This window comes from Somniosus microcephalus, chromosome 7 (assembly GCF_052327205.1).
Source record: "Somniosus microcephalus isolate GS21.2 chromosome 7, FLI_Smic_1.0, whole genome shotgun sequence".
NCBI lineage: Eukaryota > Metazoa > Chordata > Chondrichthyes > Squaliformes > Somniosidae > Somniosus > Somniosus microcephalus.
The window spans coordinates 117,617,917-117,639,575 of NC_140993.1; the positions used below are offsets into that span (position 1 = coordinate 117,617,917).

A 21,659-nucleotide genomic window follows, 5' to 3' on the forward strand; every position below is an offset into this window, starting at 1 on the left:
CGTCCGATCTGCCAAATATGATCCCCTCGTCGACAAGGTGGAGTTAATGGACGTTAATCCCACTTACGTGCACGTGCGGTACCCTGATGGCCGGGAGTCCACCGTTTCGCTCAGAGATCTGGCTCCCTGTCCAACTGGTCCCACGGACCCAAATGATAGAGGGTCCCACGGTAATGATGCCGACACTCTGTGCACCTTTGAAGATGACGCCCTACCTGGGACATCAAGAGATCTGCAGGCTACTCCATCGGATCAACTCAGGGAGCCGAGCGCTCCCCATGGGATGGCCACCCGAAGCCAGGACGCCAGTCAAACCCCGGCTATCAAACAAAATGAAGCCAGCTCTGCGCCTGTGTGGACCCGCACCCGGAGTCACGATCTCCCCAGTCTCCCTCAGGTCGATCAAGGCGACACGGGCCCTGTCGACCTACCAGTACGGATCAAGCAACCCAGGGACCCAGGCACGGTCCGGGGGGACGTACCTTCCAGCCACAAGCGAAAAGCTAAAAGACTGCGGCTATTCGTGGTCCAGCTAATCCGTTAAAAGGAAGTCATCGGACTTCCAAATCTTTAGGGAGGAAGAATGTTATGAATCTTATGATCCATGAAGAAAGACTCATGAAATAACACTGGATGGCCAGCTGGTGGCGCCGTCCAAGGAGTATAAATACTCTGGCGTGGGCCCAGCTTTCCCAGGACATTGTGTAAACAGGAACTAGTGAAAGATAACTAGATCTCCATGTTTTGAAACAAGTTGATTAAAGCCTTGCTTTATACTCGAGCCAAGTGCGTAGTGAGTTTTATTATGTCACTTATTTTATGAAAAATCTAATCAAATCTCATCAGAAAAAAAGTGATCTAATTTATTAGCAGTATGCAAATGAACAAGGGATGAGTAATAAATCCTGGCTTTGCCCGCATCACACCTATCTCAACAACAAATTTTAAAAAATTGAAATTTCTATTCTATATCAGAACTTATGAAATAGGTCTCTGTGAACTCTGGTCTATGCAGTTTTTGTAGTAGCAATAATGCATTTGCAGTCTTCAAAAGGTTAAATTACATCTGAATCTAGAAAAACATAAATGTAAAACTAAACTAACATAACAAACAAGCTTCTTGTATTTACCTGAAACTTGCATTCAGATAGGGGATACTCAAACATCTCTCGGCTGTAGTCGGGGCTGCGGCTCGTCATTTCAAGCAGCACATTGGTGGCTATACTGAGGTACTGGGTCTCTATCTTGTTGCAATACAATGATCCAAGAATGGCCATCATTCTGTCTAGGGTGCCAGTTGGAAGCCTATTTTCATGACTCCAAAAGTTTCTAACATGCAATCTGAAAAGAAAGCACATCAAAAATCTCCTTTTTTAAAATCCCTATTTCAAAAGTAATCAATGCCAAGTGACAACATTCTAAAGGAACTGTGAATACTTATGAATGATCCAATTCTTGTCAATCTTTTTACAAATAACTGATTAGTTACATACTGTAACGCAGGATTTTCATCAGTCAATCCCTGAAGTAATGCATCTGTTGCTGCCACGTATATTTCTTTGGAGTCAGGATCAGATTGACTCTCTGGGTCTCTGCAGAGAGGGAAGGAGATTTAACAGATTCACTTCAAAAAACATTAATAAATAGAACATTTTTTCCTGCTGACTTTCTGTACCATAAAATTGGGGGCAAGTTTTCTTAGCTAATAATTATGTTTTCATTCATACTTTTGAACATACCTAGTTTGAACTGATCTACTTATTTTCAGTCTGAAGCCTTATCTAGGAGCTTTCAGTATGGTTTAGTCTAGTTTTAGTTTCCTGATTAATACAGAAGAAAAAATCTCGGATGAGAAAAGGTCATATTATTCTGGGTCCATGAGTTCAATGTATTTATTTACCATTTCGTACTTCATATATTGATGAGGTCTTCGTTTAACCTTCTTCTCTCCAGACCAAAGAGCTTGAGCTTCCCTAATCTTTCCTGATAGTTCATTCCCTTTAAACTTCGGTTCATTCATGTTATTGCTCTCTGCATCCTCTTCATGCATGTCCCTTTTGAACCCCGATGGCTCAGAGCATGGGTTGCATTGTAAAGTATCTAACTTCTGTAAACTTATACCCCGCTGTTCTGGCTCTGCATCCCAACATTCCTTTTGCTTATTTAAGAACATAAGGACGTAAGAGTTAGGAGCAGGAGTCGGCCATATGGCCCTTCAGGCCTGCTCTGCCATTCAATAAGATCATGGCTGATCTTCGACCTCAACTCCACTTTCCCGCCCGATCCTCATATCCCTTGATTCCTAGAGTCCAAAAATCTATCTATCTCAGCCCTGAACATACTCAACAATTCATCATCCACAGCCCTTTGGGGTAGAGAATTCCAAAGATTCACAACCCTCTGAGTGAAGAAATTCCTCATCTCAGTCTTAAATGGCCGACCCCTTATCCTAAGACTCTGCCCCATAGTTCTAGACTCTCCAGCCAGGGGGAAACAACCTCTCAGCATCTACCCTGTCAATCCCCCTCAGAATCTGATATGTTTCAATGAGATCACCTCTCATTCTTCTAAACTCCAGAGAGTATAGGCCCAATCTGCTCAATCTCTCATAGGACAGCCCTCTCATCCCAAGAATCAATCTAGTGAACCTTCATTGCACCGCCTCTTCCTCAGATAAGGAGACCAAAACTGTGCACAGTACTCCAGGAGTGGTCTCACCAAGGCCCTGTACAATTGTAGCAAGTCTCTCTTACTCTTGTACTCCAACCCACTTGCAATAAAGGCCAGCATGCCATTTGCGTTCCCAATTTCTTGCTGTACCTGCAGGCTAATTCGCTGTGTTTCCTGTACGAGGACACCTAAATCTCTCTGAGCATCAGCATTTAATAGTTTCTCACCATTTAAAAAATATTCTGTTTTTCTATTCTTCCCACCAGTGAATCACCTCACATTTCCCCACATTATACTCCACCTGCCACTTTATTGCCCACCCACTTAACCTGTCTATATCACATTGCAGGCTCTTTGTGTCCTCCTCACAGCTTACTTTCCCACCTAGCTTTGTATCATCAGCAAACTTGGATATATTGCACTCGGACCCTTCATCTATGTCATTAACATAGATTGTAAATAGCTGGGCCCAAGCACTGATCCTTGCGACACCCCACTAGTTACAGTCTGCCAATCTGAAAATAACGGGGGTGATTTTGCCAGCCCTGGGGAGGCTGGACTGCTGGGAAAATGGCAGAATTTGGGGGCGGGTGCCAAATCCGCCCCCAACCCGCCTCCATGCCATCTTCCAAGGAGGTGAGTAGCTGTCCCGCACTGGGTCCCGTCTCCTTGGAGGTGGGAAGGGATTAAAGCCTATTAACTGCCTGTTAACAGGTAGTTAACAGGCAGAAAATAGGATTATCCCCTTATTGCCCTCACATGTGCGGGCTTCCCGAAGGCTCCAAAACCCGTCAGCTCAGTGAGGCAAGTAGAGGGTCTGCGGGGCTCGGGGTGCCAAAGTGTGGTGTGAAGGTAAGTGATGGATGCAGGAGTGTAGAGGTGAGTATCTGTGGTAAGTGCAAAGTGTTTTTAAAAGTGTACTTACCTTTGTTTCTTCCTGCAGGCTTCAGTTGGTTTGTATGCGGAGAGTCTCGCACCTCCGTGTTGCAGATGAGAGACGGCCGTTGCATTCTCAGATGCAACAAACATCTCATTTCTGTAAAGGAAAGAAGGTTGATGAGGTCTTGTATGCAAGACCTCATCAAACTGCAGAGATTGTCACTGTTTGACAGCTTCACAGAGCTGTCAAACGATGACAATTCATCTGTCAAAAATTTGACAGATGAAACGTCATACGTTGACGTACTCTGCAACTGGCTTTCCCTTAATTGGCCTGCTAAGCCCTCTGGGCGGGCTTAACAAGGTCAATCAAGGGAAAAATAGCGTGAGTTGGCCACAAATCGGCAGGACATTGACCCGACAAACAGCAGTCCCGCCTCCAATGCGCTCCCATTCACAAAATTGCCCCCAGCCTGTTTATCCCTACTCTCTGTTTTCTGTCCATTAACCAATCCTCTAGCTATGCTAATATATTACTCCCAACCCCATGAGCCCTTATCTTGCGTAGCAACCTTTTATGTGGCACCTTATCAAATGTCTTCTGGAAATCCAAATATATTAAATCCACTAGTTCCCTTTCATCTACCTTGCTAGTTACTTTCTCAAAATTGTCAAACATGATTTCCCTTTCAATTTCAATTACTACTCCACATCATCTCGACATTGAAACACGCCATGCTACGTTCATTCCCAGGTCCCTCTCCAAGACAATTCTGCTACTTTCAGTGAATACACATGTTGCTTATTTTTTACATCCAGTATGCACATTTGTGGATGTAATGCAATCTCATCCCTTCTACAGACTGCTGATTTTTTTGTCCCTGCTGTTCTCCATATTTTACTGTCATCTGTATATTTAACAAGAAAAATGCATCCATTCCATTTTTTAAAAAATTTATTAATTTGAGATGTGAGCGTCGCTGGCAACATAAGAAATAGGAGAAGGAGTAGGCCAATCGGCCCCTCGAGCCTGCTCCGCCATTCAATAAGATCATGGCTGATCTGATCCTAACCGCCAATCTACTATCACAGAACCATCTCCTGAATCTAACAGAATTAGACACACGAAATAGGAGCAGGATCAGGCTACACGGCCCCTGGGCCCGCTCCGCTACCCACAGGGCCATGACCGATCCAAACCTAGACTCATGTCCAAATTCCTGCCCGCTCCCCGTAACCCTTAATTCCCTTTACTTCTAGGAAACTGTCTATTTCTGTTTAAAATTTATGTAATGATGTAGCTTCTACAGCTTTTTGGGGCAGCATATTCCATGGACCTACCACCCTCTGAGTGAAGTAGTTCCTCCTCATCTCAGTTTTGAAAGAGCAGCCCCTTATTCTAAGACTATGCCCCCTAGTTCTAGTTTCACCCATCATCGGGAACATCCTCCCCGCATCCACCCGATCCAACCCCTTCACAATCTTATATGTTTCAATAAGATCGCCTCTCATTCTTCTGAACTCCAATGAGTAGAGTCCCAATCTACTCAACCTCTCCTCATATGTCCATCCCCTCATCCCCGGGATTAACCGAGTGAACCTTCTTTGTACTGACTCGAGAGCAAGTATGTCTTTTCTTAAGTATGGACACCAAAACTGTATGCAGTATTCCAGGTGCGGTCTCACCAATACCTTGTACAACTGAAGCAATACCTCCCTATTTTTATATTCTATCCCCCTAGCAATGAAAGCCAACATTCCATTGGCCTTCTTAATCACTTGCTGCACCTGCATACTAACCTTTTGAGTTTCGTGCACCAGGACCCCCAGATCCCTTTGTACTTCAGTACTTTCCAGTTTCTTGCCATTAAGATAATAACTTGCTCTATGATTTTTCCTGCCAAAGTGCATAACCTCACACTTTCCAGTATTGTATTCCATCTGCCAAATCTCTGCCCACTTACTTAGCCTCTCTATGTCCCCTTGCAGGTTTTTTATGTCCTCCTCACTCACTACTTTCCCTCCCATCTTAGTATCATCTGCAAACTTTGATATGTTACACTCGGTCTCCTCCTCCAAATCGTTAATATAGATTGTAAAGAGTTGGGGACCCAGCACTGACCCCTGCGGAACACCACTAGTTACTGATTGCCAGTCTGAGAATGAACCATTTATCCCAACTCTCTGCCTTCTGTTAGATAGCCAATCCTCTATCCATGCCAGAATATTACCCCCAATCCCGTGATTTTTTATTTTAAGCAATAATCTTTTGTGTGGCACCTTGTCAAATGCCTTTTGGAAGTCTATATACACTACGTCCACTGGTTCCCCTTTATCCACCCTATATGTTACTTCCTCATAGAACTCCAGCAAATTTGTCAAACATGACTTCCCCTTCATAAAACCATGCTGACTTTGTCCTATTAAATTATGATTATCCAAATGTCCTGTTACTGTCTCCTTAATAATGGACTCCAAAATTTTACCTACCACAGATGTTAGGCTAACCGGTCTATAGTATCCAGCCTTCTGTCTACTGCCCTTTTTAAATAAGGGTGTTACATTAGCAGTTTTCCAGTCTGCCAGGACCTTTGCTGAGTCCAGGAAGCTTTGGAAAATTATTACCAATGCATCCACAATCCCTACCGCCACTTCCCTCAAGACCCTAGGATGTAAGCCATCAGGTCCAGGTGATTTATCCGCCTTGAGTCCCATTATTTTACCGAGTACCACTTCCTTCGTGATTTTGATCGTGTTTAGCTCCTCCCCCGCTATAGCCCCCTGTTTGTCCAGTGTTGGGATATTCTTAGTGTCCTCTACTGTAAAGACTGATACAAAATATTCATTCAGTGTTTTTGCCATCTCCATATTTCCCACCATTAATTTCCCGGTCTCATCCTCTAAGGGACCAACATTTACTTTAGCCACCCTTTTTCTTTTTATATAACTATAAAAACTCTTACAATCTGTTTTTATATTTTTTGCTAATTTACTTTCATAATCTATCTTCCCTTTCTTAATCAATCTTTTTGTTATTTTTTGCTGTCTTTTAAAGCTTTCCCAATCCTCTATCCTCCCACTAGATTTGGCTACCTTATATGCCCTTGTTTTTAGTTGAATACTATCCTTAATTTCTTTACTTAGCCACGGATGGCTGTCTTTTCTTTTACACCCTTTTCTTCTCAGTGGAATTTTTTTTTTTGGCAGTTGTAAAATAACTCCTTAAATGTACACCACTGATCATGTATCGTCTTACCCTTTAATCTATTTTCCCAATCCACTCTACTCAATTCCGCTCTCATGCCTTCATAGTCTCCTTTATTCAAGCTTAGCACGCTTGTTTGAGATCCAACCTTCTCACCCTCTAATTGAATATGGAATTCAACCATGTTATGGTCACTCATTCCAAGGGGATCCTTTACTAGGACATTTTAATTAATCCTGTCTCATTACACAGGACCAGATCTAAGGCTGCTTGCCCCCTGGTCGGTTCAGTTACATACTGCTCAAGAAACCCATCCCTAATACACTCAATGAACTCATCCTCAAGGCAGCCCTGCCCAATTTGATTTGTCCAATTAATATGATAGTTAAAATCCCCCATAATTATAGATGTTCCCTTATTACAAGCCTCAACTATTTCCTGATTGATACTCCGTCCAACAGAGTTGCAACTGTTCGGAGGCCTAGACTATGCCCACTGGTATTTTTTTCCCCTTATTATTCCTTATCTCCACCCAAACTGTTTCATTATCCTGATCTTTTGACCCAATATCATTTCTCTGTATTACAGTGATTCCTTCCTTTATTAACATAGCCACCCACTTCCCCTTCCTTCCTGCCTGTCCTTCCTGATCGTTAAATAACCTGGTATGTTTAATTCCCAGGCATTGTCACCCTGCAGCCATGTTTCTGTAATGGCCACAAGATCATACCCATATGTAGTTATTTGTGCCATTAACTCGTCTATTTTGTTACGAATGCTACGTGCATTCAGATAGAGAACTTTCAAATATGTTTTGTGACACTTAGTTCCTGCTTTTGCCCTTTTTATTACTTTACCTTTTACTCCATACCTTTTGCCCCTTCCTGACACGCTCTGGTTTTTAATTTCCCCACTGCTACCCAAGTCTATGACCTTCTCTGTTGTCATTTTTATTATTTGCTCTCTGGGAACCTCCCCCCCACTAGTTAGTTTAAAGCCCTCTCTACAGCCCTAGTTATATGATTCGCCAGGACTCTAGTCCCAGCACTGGCCAAGTGAACAGCTCCCTCCTGCCCCAGTACTGGTGCCAGTGTCGCAGGAAGCAAAGCCCATTTCCTCCCACACCAGTCTTTGAGCCACGCATTTAACTCTCTAATTTTATTTGTCCTAGCCAAATTCGCTCGTGGCTTGGGTAATAATCCAGAGATTATTACCCTGGAGGTTCTGTTTTTTTAATTTGACCCCTAGCTGCTCATACTCCTTTAACAGAACTGGCTTCCTCGTCCTATCTACGTCGTTTGTACCAACATGGACCACGACAACTGGATCCACCCCCTCCCACTGCAAGTTTCTTTCCAGCCCAGAGATGTCCTTAACCCTGGCACTGGGTAGGCAACACAGCCTTCGGGACTCTCGCTCTCAGCTGCAGAGAACACTATCTATCCCCCTAATAATACTATCCCCTACCACTACAACATTTCTGTTTACTCCCCCCTCTTGAATGGCCCCCCGTTCCACGGTGCTGTGGCCAGGTTGCTCATCCTCCCGGCAGTCCCTGCTCCCGTCCCCACAGGGAGTAAGAACCTCGAACCTGTTGGACAAGAGCAAGGGCTGCGGCTCCTCCAACACTACCTCCTGGATCCCCGTACCTGCCTCACTCGTAGTCACACCGTCCTGTCCCTGACCATGGGCTACATCTGAATAACTTAACTTCATAGGTGTGACCACCTCCTGATACTCAGAGTCGAGGTACTTCTCCCCCTCCCTGATGTGTCGCAGTGTCTGAAGCTCAGACTCCAGCTCATCAACACGGAGCTGGAGTTCCTGTAGCAGCAGACAGTTGTCACAGATGTAATCACTGTGAGCCTCAATGGGGTCCACCGGCTCCCACATCTTGCAACAGTAACACATCACCTGCTCCATTCTATGTAATTAATTAAATTTTTTATTGTTAGTTATGGACACCCTCTGCCCGATTATAGATGCTAGTATCCCCTTTAATTAATTGGATTTAAATTAAATCAATCCCTCTAATTACACCAGTTAAATGGTTTACCAACAGTCACTCTGCACCAGCATTTATTGCCCATTCCCAATTGCCCTCGAGAAGGTGGTGGTAAACCGCCTTCTTGAACCGCTGCAGTCCGTGTGATGAAGGTACTCCCACAGTGCTGTTAGGGAGGGAGTTCCAGGATTTTGACCCAGCAACGATGAAGGATCGGCGATATACTTCCATGTCAGGATGGTGTGTGACTTGGAGGTGACGGTGCTCCCATGCACCTGCTGCCCATGTCCTTCTAGGTGGTGGAGGTCGGGGGTTTGGGAGGTGCTGCCGAAGAAGCCGTGGCGAGTTGCTGCAGTGCATCTTGTAGATGATACACACTGCAGCCACGGTACGCCGGTGGTGGAGAGAGTGAATGGGGTGCCGATCAAGCGGACTGCTTTGTCTTGAATGGTGTCGAGTTTCTTGAGTGCTGTTGGAGCTGCACTCATCCAGGCAAGTGGAGAGTATTCCATCACACTCCTTACTTGTGCCTTGTAGATGGTGGAAAGGCTTTGGAGAGTCACTTGCCGCAGAATACCCAGTCTCTGACCTGCCTTTGTAGCCACATTGTTTATGTGGCTGGTCCAGTTTAAGTTTCTGCTCAATGGTGATTTCCCCCCTCAGGATATTGATGGTGGGGGATTCGGCGATGGTAATGCCATTGAATATCAAGGAGCAGTGGTTAGACTCTCTTTTATTGGAGATAGTCATTGTCTTGCACTTGTGCGGCACAATTGTTACTCACCAGTTATCAGTCCAAGCCTGAATGTTGTCCAGGTCTTGTTACATGCGGGAATGGACTGCTTCATTAACTGCGGAATTGCAAATGGAACTGAACACTGTGGAATCAGCAGCGAACATCCCCACTTCTGACCTTATGATGGAGGGAAGGTCATTGATGAAGCAGCTGAAGATGTTTGGGCCAAGGACACTGCCCTGAGGAACTCCTGTAGCGATGTTGGGGCTGTGATTATTGACCTCCAACAACCACAACCTGTGTGCTAGGTATGACTCCAGCCAGTGGAGAGTTTCCCCCCAATCCCCTTTGACTTCAGTTTTACAAGGGCTCCTTGGTGGTATCAAGGGCAGTCAATCGCCCCTCGCCTCTGGAATTCAGCTCTTTTGTCCATGTTTGGACCACAGCTATAATGAGGTCGGGCTGAATGATCCTGGTGGAAACCAGAGCATTGGTGAGCAGATTATTGGTGAGTAAGTGCTGCTTGATAGCACTGTCAACGACACCTTCTATCACTTTGGTGATGATTGAGAGTAGGCTGATGGGGCGGTAACTGGCCGGATTGGATTTGTACTGTTTTTTTGTGGACAGGACATACTTGGGCAATTTTCCACATTGCCGGGTAGATGCCAGTGTTGTCGCTTTACTGGACGCAGCTAGTTCTGGAGCACAGGTCCTCAGCACTACAGCCGGAATGTTGTCGGGGCCCATAGTCTTTGCTGTATCCAGTGCACTCAGCTGTTTCTTGATATCACGTGGGGTGAATCGAATTGACTGAAGACAGGCATCTGTGATGGCGGGGACCTCAGGAAGAGGCCAAGATGGATCATCCACTCGACACTTCTGGCTGAAGATGGTTGCAAACTCACGTGCTGGGCTCCACCATCATTGAGAATGGGGTTATTCATGGAGCCTCCTCCTCCCGTTAGTTTTTTAATTGGCAAGGACAAGGTTTTTCCCTCGTGTTGGTTCTCTCACCACCTGCCAAAAGCACAGTCTGGCAGCTATGACCTTCAGGACTTGGTCAGCTCGTTCAGTAGTGGTGCTACCGAGCCACTCTTGGTGATGGACATTGAAGTCCCCCACCCAGAGTACATTCTGTGCCCTTGATACCCTCAGTGCTTCTTCCCAGTGGTGTTCAACATGGAGGAGTACTGATTCATCAGCTGAGGGAGGGCAGTAGGTGGTAATCAGCAGGAGGTTTCCTTGCCCATGCTTGGCCTGATGCCATGAGACTTCATGGGTTCTGGAGTCAATGTTGAGGATTCCCAGTGTCACTCGCTCCTGTATACCACTAATCTGAGGGGCAGCCCTCCCAATTTTGGCACAAGTACACAGATGTTAGTGAGGAGGATTTTGCAGAGTCGACAAGGCTGGGTGTGCCTTTATCGCGTCTGAATCCAAATCCTAGATTGAAGCCGAGTACTCCATCTGGTTTTATTCTTATTGTATTTTTTTTGTAGTGGTATGATATAACTGAGTGGCTTGCTAGGATATTTCAGAGGGCAATTAAGAGTCAACCACATTGCTGTGGGTCTGGAGCTACATATAGGTAAGGATGGCAGGTTTCCTTCCCGAAAAGGACATTAGTGAACCAGTTGGGCTTTTACGACAATCCGATAGCTGCACGCTCACCATTACTGATACTAGCTTTTTATTCCAGATTTATTTAATCAACTGAATTCACAAACTGGCATGGTGGGATTATGAATTCATGTCTCCAGGTTATTAGTCCAGGCCGCTGGATTACTAGTCTATTAACATAACAACTATGTTACCGTACCCTGCTTGTAAATAAGAAACGTGGGTCCAATCACTGATCCCAAGGATACTTCACTCAATACCTCCCCCTCTCATAGGTACTCTCTCTTTAATTTTTTATCCAACCTCTTGTTCAGTCCAATGTTTTAACCTGGCTTTCTATTGTTTTTAGTTTTATTGAAGGTTTTTCCATGTGGGACCTTTCTGAAAGTCCAATATTATATGGAGCTTCGCTTCCCTTTATCTTAAGTCCTAAAGTTGTCGAGGAGGTTTGTCAAGCAGAATATTCCCCTTCTAATTCTACACTGGCAATTGCTTATTTTTAAAAAAATGCTACATATTATAATCCTCCAGCCTACTCCTTATAATGGTTTCTTTTATTTTAGATTTGCTATTGATGGTAGCTCAGAACTGAGTTCAGAAATGTTAACATGTTTGAATCCTCAACCATTAGGTGTGGCTGCAAGTACTATATTTTAAGTGTATGCTAATGTACTATTTTGCATGTATGATACACTTAATAAATCAATTAACGGTTGACCTCAACATTTCAAGAACCTTATTGATTTTGAGGAATAGATAGAACATCTAATCATGAATTAAAAACATCTAACAGGTGCATTTTCCCTCACTAAACAGCAATTGTGGCTATCTATTTTAATGTTACAGCCTCTGTAAGACTCTGTTAAGGAATTCAAATGTAATGATGGATGGTCTATTCAACAGTTTACTGAAGTGCTTTGCATGATCTCAACTTTGAGGGTAATGAGGGTCGATCCATCGGCACTTTGGATTTACAGTTCTTGCTAAAACTGTCATTGATATAGCACCGCACCCGGAAGGTTTTTCCACTGTCAAGTCTCCAATGACCAGGGCCTTGAACAGGTGCCATGGTCTGGGCCTGGATAACTCTGGTTGTAAAGTCTGAGCTCAGCATCAAAGTACCTGAAGAATATCCCATTCTGGCAAACTTCAGTCCTTCTCAATGACTCAAATAAACCATCAACTTAAGCAACACCAATTTCGTCTAATTTAATCGCTTGTATAAAACTGAAAAATTGTAATCTTTTTATTTGTGATTATTTTTCTATCCTTCGTCTCTAACAGTTCTTTATAAATTTTCTTGACTAGTTGTTTCAGTGCACTCTTAATATTGTCTAATATGAGGCTGTGGTGAAACTACAACTCTCAGGATGTGTCATTCACACAGAATTTGTCAGCAAGAGCTGGAGCTCATCGGGCCAGATAAAGGATATTTTGGTTTTAAATCAGCGTGTCTTGCAAAGTAATGGTCACGGTACTGTTAAGTACTGTAGATCCACAGGAGCTAGATGAAAACTACAAATACAATGGCTTATCTTTTTCTCTCTCACACAGACAAACAGGTACGAACCACACCTGATGGTTGGAGATTCAAACATGGTAACATTTCTGAACTCTGTTCTGAGCTACCATCAATAGCAAATCTAAACTGGCACTGGCATCTATCCGACAATGTGGAAAACTGCCCAGGTATGTCCTGTCCACAAATCCAATCCGGCCAATTACTGCCCCATCAGTCTACTCTCAATCACCAGCAAAGTGATGGAAGACGTCATCAACAGTGCTATCAAGTGGCACTTACCAATAACCTGCTCACTGATGCCCAGTTTGAATTCCGCCAGGACCACTCGGCTCCAGACCTCATTACAGCCTTGGTCCAAACATGGACAAAAGAGCTGAATTCCAGAGGTGAGAGTGACTGCCCGTGACATAAAGGCAGTATTTGACCGAGTGTGGCATCAAGGAGCCCTAGTAAAATTGAAGTCAATGGGAATCGGGGGGAAAACTCTCCACTGGCTGGAGTCATACCTAGCACAAAGGAAGATGGTTGTGGTAATTGAAGGTCAATCATCACAGCCCCAGGACATCACTGCAGGAGTTCCTCAGGGCAGTGTCCTAGGCCCAAACATCTTCAGCTGCTTCATCGGTAACCTTCCCTCCAACATAAGGTCAGAAATGGGGATGTTCGCTGATGACTGCAGTGTTCAGTGCCATTCACAACTCCTCAGATAATGAAGCAGTCCATGCCCGCATGCAACAAGGCCTGGACGGCGTTCAGGCTTGGGCTGATAAGCAGCAGGTAACATTTGCGCAACAGAAGTGCCAGGCAATGACTATCTCCAACAAGCGAGAGTCTAACCACCGCCCCTTGACATTCAATGGCATAACCATCGCCGAATCCCCCACCATCAACATCCTGGGGGTCACCATTGACCAGAAACTTAATTGGACCAGCCACATAAATACTGTGGCAACAAGAGCAGGTCAGAGGTTAGGTATTCTGCAGAGAGTGTCTCACCTCCTGACTCCCCAAAGCCTTTCTACCATCTACAAGGCACTAGTAAGGAGTGTGCTGGAATACACTCCACTTGCCTGGATGAGTGCAGCTCCAACAACACTCAAGAAGCTCGACACCATCCAGGACAAAGCAGCCTGCTTGGTTGGCACCCCATCTATCACCTTAAACATTCACTCCCTCCACCACCGGCATACCGTGGCTGCAGTGTGTACCATCTACAAGATGCACTGCAGCAACTCACCAAGGTTTCTTCGGTAACACAACCCAAACCCGCGACCTCTTCCACCTAGAAGGACAACGGCAGCAGGCGCATGGGAACACCATCACCTCCAAGTTCCCCTCCAAGTCACACACCATCCTGACTTAGAAGCATATCACCGATCCTTCATCGTCGCTGGGTCAAAATCCTGGAACTCCGTCCCCAACAGCACTGTGGGAGTACCTTCACCACACGGACTGCAGCGGTTCCAGAAGGTGGCTCACCACCACCTTCTCAAGGGCAATTAGGGATGGGCAATAAATGCTGGCCTTGCCAGCGACGCCCACATCCCATAAACGAATAAAAAAAAAAGAAAAGCTTGTAATCACACACAAAATTTGTCAACAGCAGATGGAAATTCCTAGCACCCAAAGCCCAGATGAAATTTCCCACCCTAGCACTGATGCAGAACTCAAGCTACAAGCCCAGAGAGAGGAGCAGGCCTAGTTGGGGGAAACTTCTTGCAGGCTTTTCTAATGTTAAATGACCAATTATATAGGAAAGTTCAGTGAATATTTCAGAATTGTGTTTTTTTTAATGACTTCATTGTATACATGTGTTTTTTGCTGCATATGCTGACTTGAATGGGAAAAGAATGCAAAATGGGTACAAACTAGAAAAAAGACTTATATCGACAGATACAACAATAACCGACATTCAACTTGTTAAGTGCAACCTACCAATCAATAATTTACTTTGTTATAAAACGAAATGTGCAAAAAATAATTAAATATTAAAACTATTAAAAATAATTAAAGTACAACAAATCTCACTAAGCTCCACAGAATGCTTCCTTCAGTCAATTAGGTTCACAACAATTAAAGGGGCTGAAGTACTGCTGTAAAGGTAGACCGTCCTTATCGAATCATCTAGCTTTTTCAGTTTGGATTCAATTTTGTTCTTAATTCCATACCTGTAATTGTCATGTATCCACATCAGGATATCGTACATTCTCTCTCGGCAAATGGGAGATGGATGAGAAATGAACGCCGTCACTGAACTAAGCAGCTCTTTCAGTTCTGTTGGCTTTAGTTTGGCTATAATCTTGTACACTATGTCCAAAGAAACCCTCTGCCGTTCTTCATCCCTTACAAAGAGAGAATGATTAAAGTTTTGACATTTTTATCCAAATGCCGATCCTTCATTGTGAACCCAGACTATGTCAGCAGACTATTCAATAATTGGGGGGCACCACAGTCAAACTCAGCATGTCATCACCAGATGTTTGCACACACCTATTGGGTAATGATGAGGGCCAGAACACCTGGCTAATTTCCTATCCCCCCCTCTCCAGCCTAGGGTCATGCAGTGCTCCTACACCTGCCCAGGATGAGATTAGCTAACTCAGCACAGACTGGAGATCAAACCTAGGACCTGTGTGGTTTGGATGACTCCGTTTCACCCTGGGTGGTGCATTTACCACTAAGCCATCAGGACACTCCAGTAACATTTTTCAAGCAATGACCCTTTGACCATCAGAAATCAAAACAGGGGTCTCAGTACCCCAAGATGATACTGCACTACATCTAGGCATGTACTGCTGTATGCCTTTCTTGGTAGAGAACATTTTCAGTTCCATTGCATTATATAAAGATGATGACAGTTCACTTCAACAATTTTTTTAAATGAATTACTAATATGATTTTAATACTAAATATATATTTTAAGATATGCTGTGTCTACTTATAAGAAAAAATAAGCTTTGTCAATTTTGTATTTGGTCAGGGTTTACTTATAGAAAGGAGAGTGCTATTTGTATTTGAGCAGTAATCAGCTTTAAGATTTAGTGACATCAAAGGTAAGAATGTAGCCATAGCATACTTTAAAAAAAATATGAAAAGTTTTAGTTTTCAAAAGATTTGTATCATCAGAGTTTGCTAAAGAGCCTTTATCCCCTTCCATTTCATGCTGACAACAGCAAGTGGCTACAGGATAAAAGGTGGCATTACCCTTGCAGCATGCGATACCAAGTCGAGTGGATAATTGAGGCACGTGTGAACAATCTCGAACCATTTCCTACAATGTAATAACATCTGTAGAAGTTTTTAGGGGAAACATTATGTAACGCAGTGAATGTGGTACTGCAACACAATGTGCTGTGCTACTATGATGTGGGTTAACACTAGAGATTCCCCACTGGTGAGTCTACAACCTCAGTAAAACTAGAGAAAGATGTCAAGCGGCACCAGGCACTTCCCTCTCAACAGGGAATTGGAGTTACTCTGATGTAATTCCTGGTGCTGATTTAAGAGCAGCATTAACAGAGGCACAGGGCAGGTTAACCACCCAGGAGAAGGCCAGCACAAACCTAACGAACCAGAAAGAGGAGTAAAAATGCATTTGTGTTAAGGGTTAGAAAGAGAATAAAATTTGAAATAAATTTTAAAAACAGCTTAAGAAACAGCAAATAGATTCGCACGACACCTAACCAGTAATCTGCTCACCGATGACCCATGATCTGTGCAAAATCCTTGCTCTTCAGTTGTAGGTAGATGTCGGATATCTCCTCTGCCCGATGCATCACCACCTCAAGGCAGTGCGTCTTCAGCACGCCATACAGCTTTGGTAATAGGAAAAATACTGCATTCATAAACCTTGAACACAAAGTCACACAAAGTACGTGAGAACTTCAAATATTAGAACAAAATATTTTAAATTCAATGGGGGAAAAATTCAGTATCGCCCCGTTTGGGGCGCCATTATCGACGGTGCGCAAATTTTAGGGCCTGGTACTAATTATCGCCTCCGACAGCAAACTTGGCTTTTATCGCCCCTGGAGATGATTGGAGCGCTAAATCAGGCGCTTCACACCTGTCCTAAGGCGCAAAGGCCGAGGAGCGAGGCGCTACCTCAGAGCGCTGGCGAAGCAAGGAAGGGCAAATCAAAATAAACCTGCAAAGTGTTGCTCAGTACTCAAAACTCCTTCACAGTGTTGAATCTCTCCAGAAGTGTCTCTCTCTCTCTCAGAATGCGTGGTGCAAAAATATCACCGACAAAAACAGGCAGGAAGCAGTCGCCTTTAAATAGCGCTCCCCTAGTCCCGTTCTGACAGCAAAACGCTCCCCTCAACCTGTCGTTGCTAGCGGCAGGCGGTAAGGCAGGGCACGCCACTCAATATTCGGTCCGGGGCGCTAACGGGGCATTGCGCAATCGACTGACGTCACGATCTGCCGGCGCAGGAGATCGTGGCGGTAGTGTTTAGCGCTGCCGCAAAATATCTAGTTAATTTTGCGAGCGGCGCAAACATCGCCGCGCCCGGCCTCTAGTTGCTTTGCGCCCCAATTGGCGCCCTCTTAAGGTGCTAACGGGAGGTGCAAACAACTGAATTTTTCCACCAATGTCCATTCAAAATCAAACACCCTGTTACAGTGGTTTACAAAGTAAAATTAGTGTGCATCATGTCATAAGCGCGACAGCAGGTTCTGTGAAAGCACATGATTGATAAGAGATTAATTCAGATTCAGGATGCAATACACAACAAGGCTGCGTAATTCCCTTCTAATTGAACTACCAGTGATCAGACAAACAATACACACAAGTAAGCTCCCTGCTGGAGTGGAGCTAATTTACAGAACAAACGGGAAACTGTTCAACCTCTGTCGCCTCCAGTCCAGATCCAAGGTCGTCCCATCCTCTGTCATCAAATTACAGTATGCAGACGAGGCTTGCGTCTGCGCTCACTCGGAGGTTGAACTCCAAACCATCGCCAACACCTTCACGAAGCGTACGAGAGCATGGGCCTTACACTAAACATCCGTAAGACAAAGGTCCTCTACCAACCTGCCCCCGCCACACAGTACTGCCCCCCGATTATCAAAATCCACAACAAGGCCTTGGACAACGTGGACCACTTTCCATACCTCGGGCGCCTACTGTCAACAAGGGCGGACGTCGATGACGGAGTCCAACACCGTCTTCAGTGTGCCAGTGCAGACTTCGGTCGCCTGAGGAAGAGAGTGTTTGAAGACCAGGACCTCAAACCCGGTACTAAGCTCATGGTCTACAGAGCAGTAGTGATACCCGCCCTCCTGTATGCCTCAGAGACATGGACCATGTACAGCAGGCACCTCAAAGCAGTGGAGAGGTACCACCAACGCTGCCTCCACAAGATCCTGCAAATCCATTGGCAGGATAGGCGCACCAACGTCAGTGTTCTTGCTCAGGCCAACATCCCCAGCATCGAAGCTTTGACCACGCTCGTTCAGCTTCGATGGACGGGTCACATCGCCCGCATGCCCGATACAAGACTCCCAAAACAAGCGCTCTACTCGGAGCTCCGGCACGGCAGGAGAGCCCCAGGTGGGCAGAGGAAACGCTTCAAGGACACACTCAAAGCCTCCTTGAAAAAGTGCAACCTGGGAATCCCTGGCCCAAGACCGCACAAAGTGGAGAAGAAGCATCCGAGAAGGCACCGAACACCTCGATTCTCTTCGCCGGGAGCAAGCGGAAGCCAAGTGCAAGTAGCGCATGTCAACCCAAGCACCCCATCTACCCGCCCCTTCAACCACCGTCTGCCCCACCTGTGACAGAGACTATAGGTCACACATTGGACTCATCAGTCATCTGAGAACTCATTTTTAATGTGGAAGCAACTCATCCTTGGTTCCAAGGGACTGCCTAAAAAGAACACACAAGTCCTTACAGTTAATCCTCCTCCTCCATTTGAAATGTTAATATTCAGTCATGTCATTAACCTTTGACACTGCTTAGTTGGGAGGCCCCAACTAACCCTGAGATAAACAATCCCAAGATAATTAAAATTAGACAAACTTGACAAAAACAAAATAATTTATCCTCCAGTTATGCACTGAACACCAAAGAGCACAGAGAAATCCAACTCCAAATACATAAAAAACTGCAGATCATCAAGCTGGGTGGTGGTGTTGCTAAGAATTTAAGAATGAGATAAGGCTATTCACCCCATCCAACTCACTATCATCCAACCCTTGTCTAGTACCTAATCTGACCATTCTTCATCAGTAAAAGATCCTATGGCACGATTTCAAAAAAAGCAGTGGAGTTATCCCCGGTGTCCTGGCCAATATTTATCCCTCAATTAACATCGCTAAAACAGATTATCTGGTCATTATCACATTGCTATTTGTGGGAGCTTGCTGAGCACAAATTGGCTGCTACTTTTCCTACAGTGGCTACACTTTAAAAGTACTTCACTGGCTGTAAAACGCTTTAGGACGTCCTGAGGTCGTGAAAGGCAGTATATAAATGCAAGTCTTTCTTTCTTTTAGTATTCTCTCCGATTCCTGATGAATCAGACAAAGCTACTGAGCCTCACATATCATCAGTACTAACCAAGTATAACCCTCATTAAGTGAGCCCCCAAATAGCAAGCATCAATCAACACCACACTGGGGTTTGATTTTAATGTAAGCACTGCTAACGGACCTATGATTTAATAACAATTTTAAATTTTGGAGGCTCATGTGCTCAAGTCAGTTTATTGGAAAAAGTTCCTGGAGGTTATAGTTCGCACATCATTGAAGGTCCATGACCAATGTGGCTCCGTTGGTAGCACTCTCGCCTTCGAGTCAGAAAGTTGTGGGTTCATGTCCCACTCCAGGGACTTGAGCACAACACGACTAAGGTTCCTATGTGAACAGAATTTTAGAGGACTCAACCAATTTCCAAGAAGGCACAGGCCCACAACTGTAAACTAGCAATCCACTCAGAGGCTTTAGGAAATGTTGGTGTAATTAAGGATGCTGTTCTGAAGTTGGGGCTGAGGCACATTGTGGTGAAGGAGGGGACCGATTAAAGGGAATCTTACTGTACAGTCTCTTGTGCTTTGAGAGACCTGGGAGTGCTTTATACTGACACTGGGTGACAGAAGTAGAAAAAGTCTTTTCATTTTAATGAGCACAAAATTCACCTAAAATGTGAAAAGGCAATAGCTCTCCACGTGCCTCTAGTATTCATTAACCCACCCCCATGCAACCAGGAACAGATTCAAATCTTTAAAAGAAAAAGGAAATGTGAAACCAAAATGTCTCAACTGGGCTAAATTAGCCTGAGCCGGCCCAATTCACATCACTTTGGGTTCAAATCCTGATTCAGTATTCATCCCGACTGACTCAATTTACAGTTCAAATCAAACTGTCTGTAACAATGAAGCTGCTAGACTGGATCTTTTGAATCGGAAAAGTAGGATTCGTACTGGCAGTTTAAGCTGTTACGTGATGCATGTGTTTACAAATTCTTAACCATTACCTGTCAGCAAAAGGAGGGAAATGCTTCACAATCTTACTCAAACACATAATAAACTTGTCCTCCTTTGTGTCATGAAGTTGCTGTAATTCCTTAACAACTGAATCATGAATTGAAACATCCATCTGCTGCAAAATAAAAATATGGCAATAAGCTGAAGAATATTAAACTCCAACAATATTATAAACCAACAGCTGGGCAAAGAAAACAACAAGAGTTACACTGCTTTTCTGGAATAATGAGTAATGTGCAATTGTTCTGCAGAAAAGGAACCACGTCAAAACTCTACTTTTCAGCTAATTTTATGGTCATGTTCAGTGAGGATTATTACAGGGCTCCAAGGCTATTGTTGAGTGGTTTAATCTGCTTGGGTGCAAGTGTGGAGATGCAGGACACTTCAATAACATATTTAAATCAGGTTTTCACAGTGCAACTGGGAGCCTCATTTAAAATTTAATAGTTGCGGTGCAGGTTTCCCACGGCTCGAGAAACCCAGCAATAAAAGGGAGGTGGGAGCTCCCAGCTCAAGAAGCTAAGTGCCTTTTCCAGAACTCCTTGTGGGCCAGGAGGAGCAGGCGTGCTTCCGAACCCCCACCCCCAAGGAAGCCTTCGGCCTCTCTCCTGCCGATTACAGCCTCCCTCTCCCCCACTGCCCCCCCCGCCGCAATCACTGATCTTCCCCCACACCCAAGCCCTGCTCTCACTCCCTCCCTCTATGGTCTCTCTTGACCCCCACCCACCCACTCAAACCCTGATCTCATGCTCCCTCCCCACTCCCGATTGCCAGGAATTGTCCCCAAGCGTCCCTGGCTGTGGCCTCCTGCCGCTGGTTTTCCAACCCAGCAGCCGACCAGCCTGTCAATTTGGCCAATTGCCAGGCAGAAAACGGAAAATAAAAGTTATAATGAGGTCCTGCCATTAAATACAGCAAGACTTCCACGTTCCCAGGTTTTCACCGCCCTACGCACCTTCCCTGTAAATATCGGGGCCGTTGTGTCTGACCAGGTGTCTAAGGGAGAGACCAAGCCATTCAATTCAAATACAAGCATCTTGTGGGTTTTATTTGATTGGTAGCTCTTTTTGAAGTTACAAAACACATTTAAATTTTATTGGCTCTGGTCATATTTTGAAAGTATTTCTCAGCCTATCTTCTTCAAAATTGGGTCATCCATCTGAAGCCATCAAAGACAGCTAGATGGTTCAGGACTATGTCCTGTCAACAACGAAATGTCATGGAAATGTCAAAATTCAGGGACCTTGGCCTAGAAATTCAGTTTGGGCCCGCCAGCTCGCTTGCGCCCAGAAGTTACCGCTGCGCGCGGAGCCACTTGCGCCCGCCGGAAATTCAGTTTCAGCGCCCCAAGTCGAAGCCGGTCGCTATTCAAGGGTGTGGCCGCCCCCGCTTGGGGCGCTGAAACTGAATTTCGGCGCGCTAGGTGCCGCAGCGCCACCCGCTGCGGAGCGGCAGGCTGCGGTACTGCAGGCCTTCCTCCCTCTCTTAAGGGGGAGGTGCCTGCAACAGCGAGATTGCCGCTCGCTAGT

At 44.9% G+C, this 21,659-nt stretch overlaps 1 protein-coding gene across 1 annotated transcript in view; it reads right to left on the reverse strand.

Annotated features, from left to right (window-relative positions):
- prkdc (protein kinase, DNA-activated, catalytic subunit) overlaps positions 1 to 21,659 on the reverse strand; it is a 300,538-nt gene that overhangs the window by 74,231 nt on the left and 204,648 nt on the right. Inside the window, 5 exon segments of the mRNA XM_085992889.1 lie at positions 1,131 to 1,341; positions 1,494 to 1,592; positions 14,809 to 14,982; positions 16,340 to 16,489; positions 20,121 to 20,245. Coding sequence (XP_085849015.1) covers positions 1,131 to 1,341; positions 1,494 to 1,592; positions 14,809 to 14,982; positions 16,340 to 16,489; positions 20,121 to 20,245 — 759 coding nt within the window.